This window comes from Papio anubis, chromosome 9 (genome assembly GCF_008728515.1).
Source record: "Papio anubis isolate 15944 chromosome 9, Panubis1.0, whole genome shotgun sequence".
Classification (NCBI taxonomy): domain Eukaryota; kingdom Metazoa; phylum Chordata; class Mammalia; order Primates; family Cercopithecidae; genus Papio; species Papio anubis.
Genome location: NC_044984.1, coordinates 57,140,952 through 57,147,404, shown reverse-complemented (window position 1 = coordinate 57,147,404; position 6,453 = coordinate 57,140,952). Strand labels below are relative to the sequence as shown.

Below are 6,453 nucleotides of genomic sequence, written 5' to 3'. Positions count from 1 at the left end.
GGAATGAATTACTGTAGTGACTCTTGGAGGGTGACAGGAAATATTCTGGAGGAAAAGCCTGTCAAATTATACTACCAAGGGGGCCACCCACTTGCTTCACACTAAGACTGGCATTACCTTCTTATATGATATTAACACGTTCACTATGTTTATGTTTTGAACTGTAGGGCATGGTCCTGATAAAGCAAGCTTTGGTTCATATAAATGTATATTGCATATACTTCACTCATATTTAACTATTTAATTATCTTAATTGTAACTGATCTGTTATTTCTCAAGTATAGACCATTTTCCTTTGAATAAATGCATGGCAATATTTTCAACATGTTACCGAATTGGTACCCTACCCTTGGGTTATTCTGTTTCAATGCTTTATCAGTGATTATGTGGATTTTTCTAATCCTCAATTTAACATACCCAAATATAGAAAATAAGTACATAGCTTGAATGATTATTTTTTACAACTTTAAGGAAAATGCTGAAAGCAGAACTTATGAAATGCCATATTTTACCTTAATTTTAGGTGAAATAATAAAATAGAAATTCAGTAATTCATGTAAATAAAAAATATCCCCTCAAATAAAGACCTTACCACATTACAGATAATAGTACAAATTAAATAATTATACAAGTATAATAGCCTCAAAACTGTATCTCAATCATGACTCAATTCTAATATCTTTTTGCAGTTTTATGATTATTCTGGAGAAGCTGAAATTTATAAATTCTATTAAGATCAAAGACCTTCCAATACACTAAAATAATACCGAGACCATTATGATTTCTTATGAATAATCATTGTTTTAAACATCTTTGTGTCTTCACATAAATTATGAAAATTTAACTCAGAAGAAAAATATTATAATCCATAATCAATTAAATAAAAAATACAGTGAGCTAGGTCAAAGTCAGTATTTTAAGAAATAATTAAGGTATTGTACTCAAGAGCACTTTTTTTTTTCACTAGGATAGGAAAGTGAAACATAATTAGCATTTTACTCCATGACAGCAAGTTCACTGCACTTCTAAATGTTTGACTATCTCCAAAAATACACTTTTCAATGTTTTATAATACACACATATTTTATACTTGTGAGTTAACATAGGTATTTTTCTTGAGAAGACATTACAAAATGAAGTGCTGATATGAACAAAACCTCACAGGCAAAATTTTAGAAAATCTGAAATCATCTTGCCTGGGTCATAATTCAAAGACAGTGACAAATGTTGTTAGGGGAAACAAAATCAGTAGAAATATAAAATATGAAAAGTCTTTAAAATCCAGACAGCAAATATAAAAAACAGACAGACTTCAGTGAAAGCTTGGATAGCTATTTAAAGAAATGAGGTATGATGAAGTCATAGTGCTACAATATGTATCTATGTATTAAGAACCTATATTTCAAAGTTGCAAAATCAGCAAATCATAAACTATTTGCTGCTGTGTTCACATGACCTTACTGGTCAGATGTTTAATGGTCACTAATAATACATTTAAAATAAGCATGAAGCTAACTGCATGATCATATGGTGAGCTTATCCGCCACATAAGAAGGCAAATTATAAGTAAAAATGTAAGCAAACAATTTTGTATTAATAATAAATAGAGCTTTAAGCATTTAACATTATCAATACTTTTAAAATTTAAATAAATGCAACTATTTTATACAGAACTGTACCATTTATTATACACACAAGTAAGTTCCCTTTGTTAACAAAGGCTGGTTATAGATAATATGGAATGTTACAGTACCATCTTGCATAAAATTCTAGTACAATTTTGTACTTGAAAAAGGGTGCAAAAACACCAGCCTAATAAATCTGACTGAATTGAAATATCTCTTCTTTCTTTTTAAAAAGTACATCATTAACCACATACACCACAAACTGTACATAAGCTCACTTTAAATCACCAATTGGAGATATGATAGCACGTATATTGTAGTGTTAATTATCCCTCCCATCAGTTTAATTTATTAAAGCCTTACACTGCTGTTCATTCAGGAGCCTTTGTTGATGTGCAAGCTTGTAATATGAATTACTGAACTTAGGTAAGTACAATTTAAAGGAGGCCAATGACAGCTGCCAAGAATTATTTGCAGTAAGAAATGTCCTTCTCACAGAAGACTCACTTAGGAGCCAACATTTTTTAGAATATCTTCCTTCTTTCAAATATATTGTAGCCGGTCAAGATTCTCCATTTTGAACTCTGGATGCTGGTGGTTGCATGAAATCCTTAAAGGGAACTAGTGCCTCTTTAAGTGCAGAACAGACTTCAGAAGAAGAGCAGGTGATGCATTCTACTAAAGTTGGGTATAAGGCGATTACTTGTGCCCAGGTATTTCCATCAACTGTAATGCAAAAGTATAAAACCTCAAAAGGGTAGAATTAAATAGCAGACATTATTCAATTAACAGGAACACAATCCTTTAAACTGAATGTAAAGAAAAAATTTTGAAATACGAAGATTCTACAAGCTTGTATCTTTTTATCTTTTTAATTTTTCAAAGATTTCCTGCTATATTTAATAAGGTATAGGAAAAAATATATGTTCAGTGTGCAGTCATCAGTAACAATAAATTTGATAAAGTACATTTTAAATGGTATTTCAATTTGCAAAGGCTCTGAAAGCTAACAAAGCAATTCAGAATAATCCAAACTTTGGCATTTTTAATATAATTGCCAGAGGATGTAGTGTACGTTTCAAGAATTAGAAACTTTCAGTTGTCTGCTAAAAGTAGAAAGCTTTTGAAATACAAAATATGTTTAATGATTTTCCCAGTAATATCTTTGATGTTACTTTTAATTACAAATGGTCACAAACAGATTCATTGTTGTCTTGTACTGTTTGCTAATCTTTAATGTATATCATTAGATGTAGACTTGAGTGGGGAGGAACCATGTCTGCCTTCTTCACCACTATCATGAACAAATAGTACAGCTGAATGCTATTGCTACTGAATGGGCAAAAGTGTTACATCCCAATTAGTTATATTTTCCTATAAGTATTGTGCATAATGTTGGGCATCCAATATGCAAGATTTTTTTTAGACTTATATATTTTAAAAATTTTGTGAAACAAGTCTCAAATCTAAAAGGCATTATAGTATTAAAGAAAAATAAATACTACGTGTAGAGAGCTTTGATTCTGTTTCTCACTACAATTTACTGGATGTCAATTGCCTAAAATTCTGTCTGAAATAAGGCAATGATGGGTGTCCCTGGTCAAGTCATTTAATTTCTCTTTATCTTACTTCTCCCACTGTAAAATAAAGAAATGAGTTTCTCAAACTAGTGTTCCTCAATTTACTTCTTAGGAAAAAGCTCCTGATAAAGTAGTTTGGCAGATGTTTCGTATCTCTCACCTTTTGGAGACAAAGTCTTCATATCAATTTATTAAGGGCTTGTAGTAAAAGAACAAATTTAACTTTAACCCAGTGTTCCCAAATTCAATTATGGAGTTTTTTTCATCCAATATCTACTGACAACACACATCATCAATGTTCATGCCTTAGTACATATCTTGGAAAAATGCTATACTGTTAATTTAACCTCTTTTCCCAAACAGGGGCTTCCTCAGGGTGGGTGTGATAAGAAACGGGGAACGGGGCTGATGGGTATTGCTGAGGGTGAGGAGTCAGGCTGGAGTTGTTCTGCTTTTCTCTGTTTCAATATGTTGGGAATTCACATCACATTTCATTTGTAAAAAGAATTTTGCTGCTTAACAGAATACAAAAGTCTAAAAGCCACTGTTTAAGAAGTTTTAAAAAGTCTGCTTCAGTTGTCTCCTGTGAAACTTTACACTAATCATTTAACAAAAGATTAGATAGAATGAAACCTGTCTAGGTTGTCCCAGATGGAGAGTCAATTGACCAAATTAACCCTTGGTTTATTACGGTAAAACACAAAAGTACGTTAAGATGACATCTTAAACTCAAAGGAAGCAAGTCAAATTTCTTAAATTAAAATATGTTTTAGGCTGGCGTGGTGTCTCACGCCTGTAATCCTAGCACTTTGGGAGGCCAAGGTGGGCGGATCACCTGAGGTCAGGCCTGGCCAACATGGTGAAACCCCATCTCTACTAAAAATACAAAAATTAGCCAGACGTGATGGTCCCAGCTACTCAGGAGGCTGAGGCTGGAGAATCATTTAAACCTGGCAGGCAGAGGTTTCAGTGAGCTGAGATTGCACCACTGCATGCCAGCCTGGGCAACAGAGCAAGACTCTATCTAAATATTCATTTGTGTACAAAATTCATTGTGTACAAATATTCATTTGTGTACAAAACAGGAATGGGGGAGTATTAGAATATGTGCTTTGTATTTAGAAAATAAACTTCTGCAGGGATCCACAAACTAATAAAAATGGTTGTCTGTGGTAAAGTAAGAACTGGGCAGATAAAGAATAAGGAAAAGATCATATTAAAACTTTTCCCTGTATATCATTTTACAGTTTTGGATTTTTGGACCATGTGTATGTATACTACCTATTTAAAATTTTAAAGAAAGATTAAGCAAAATGATGAAAACAAAATCTCGGCTGGGGGGCAGTGGTTCATGCCTGCAATCCCAGCAGTTTGGGAGGCGAAGGTGGGCAGACTGCTTGAGCTTAGGAGTATGAGACCAGCCTGGCCAACATGGCAAGACCCTATATCTACTGAAAATACAAAACAATTAGCAGAATGTGGTGGCACGTGTCTGCAGTCCCAGCTACTTGGGAGGCTAAGATGGGAGGATTGCTTGAGCCCAGGAGGTCAAGGCCGCAGTAAGCGTCGATCACACCATTGCACCCCAGCCTGGGTGACAGATCGAGAGCCTGTCTGAAAAAAGACAAAAAAACAAAAAACTCCCCAAACAAAAATAAGTCTAACAAATGCATCTTTTCTCACAAAAAAGCCCCGAAACAAATAAGGAAGTCATTCTTTTTCTTAATAAAGCTTACCACAGCGTCCTAAAATGTTATATCATCTTATATGCTTACATTCAAATTTTTACTTCATAGACCCAGAGACCTAATTCAAACTCTATTAAACAATTTTTAAGATTCATTTAGTTAAATCATCTATTACTACAATGTCTTATACATATAACCTTTTTACTGAGTTTTTGCTTCCTTTTCTCCCTTTATACACGTTCTGGTTCTTCTTTTTAAAAAAAAAAAAAAAAAAAAAGATGGGGTCTGACTACATTGTCCAGGATGGTCTCAGACTGCTAGACTCAAGCAATCCTCCCACCTCAGGCTCCCAAAGTGTTGGGATTGCACGTGTGAGCCACTGCACCAGCCCAGAACACTATTTTAGGAAAACCCAAATCTGAACTCTAATAGGATAAATTCAGGACATTGCCCCAGGCTTTTTCTTAGAAATTCCATCCCTCCCTTTGGGTTGAATAAATACAAGTGTACTGCCTCTTAAGATTTAGTATAATATCCTTTCTAGGCCAAAGTACCAATGGGTGAATTTTAAGAAAAGAAAAATACATATTTACTCCACTTATATAATAGTTGACAGGAATAAATATCCTACAACTCATTCATTAATTTACTAGGAATCTCCTTTTTTCTTGGGTATTGAAAGTAATGCTCCTTAAAGTGCCAATCTGCTACAAAATAAGAAGCTTTTGCCAGAATGTAAACCAACACGCTGCTTTCTTCTTTACCAATGTCTTCCTGTATAAAAAAAAGTCAGCTGAACCAAGCAGTGTGTTTAGTGACACATCTGATTTATATTCTGACGCCAGCTCACTATTTTGTCCCAGACCAGTAACAAAACTGTTGAAGCCAATCAATGGCTGGTCCAACAAACCATACTTTGAAAAGCAATGTTGTAGAGGATTCAAAATAGAACAAAACATAGTCTGAAAATCCTCTCAAAAAATCTTAACAATGTAAAGGGAGATGAGTCATGTACATGCATAATTGTAATACAAATAGAGTGCTTCAAGACAAGTATGCATAAAAAAGCTTTGCATTCAATGAAAAGATGACTTATTTACCTTTAAGAGATTAAAAACAAGGTTTAAAAGTAGGGTGGTATTCCAAACAGGTCGATACAAGCTGGATAATGAAATAAACAAAAGGTTGGAAAAATTTGGGAAGATTGAGAATTTTAGTTTAGTGGAGAGTAGGGGAAATGAAATCTATTGTGGAAAATGAAGTGTGACTAGAATGGAGTCAGAGTGCAGTATTCTTTGCAACTTGGTAGGAAACAGTAAATGAAAAATACTTTTTTGCTTTGAGAGGATGAGGAAATAAATGATCAAAGCCCTACTATAGAAAAATCATTTCTGGCTATCATGTAAAGAATGGACTGGATAGGAATGAATAACAGAAAGGGCAAATAAATGAGAAAGAATGATAAAAATGATTCAAAATTATTTATACAGTTTGTATCTATAAAGTAAATCAGTACAAATAGAAGATAAAGCCCTTTTCCATCTCTCCCCAAATAAGTCA

The 6,453-nt window shown here is 33.7% G+C and overlaps 1 protein-coding gene across 5 annotated transcripts in view; it reads right to left on the bottom strand.

Annotated features, from left to right (window-relative positions):
• Window positions 1-778: 778 nt before the first annotated feature.
• Window positions 779-6,453, bottom strand: part of MON2 (MON2 homolog, regulator of endosome-to-Golgi trafficking) — a 128,131-nt gene continuing 122,456 nt past the window's right edge. For 4 of the 5 annotated variants that reach the window (XM_003906705.5, XM_009181118.4, XM_003906703.5 and 1 more), the window contains one exon: window positions 779-2,351. In XM_003906705.5, the coding sequence (XP_003906754.1) occupies window positions 2,188-2,351 (164 nt within the window). In that variant the 3' untranslated portion in view covers window positions 779-2,187. The remainder of the gene's footprint in view (window positions 2,352-6,453) is intronic. The other variant, XM_003906704.5, reaches the window with a different exon arrangement.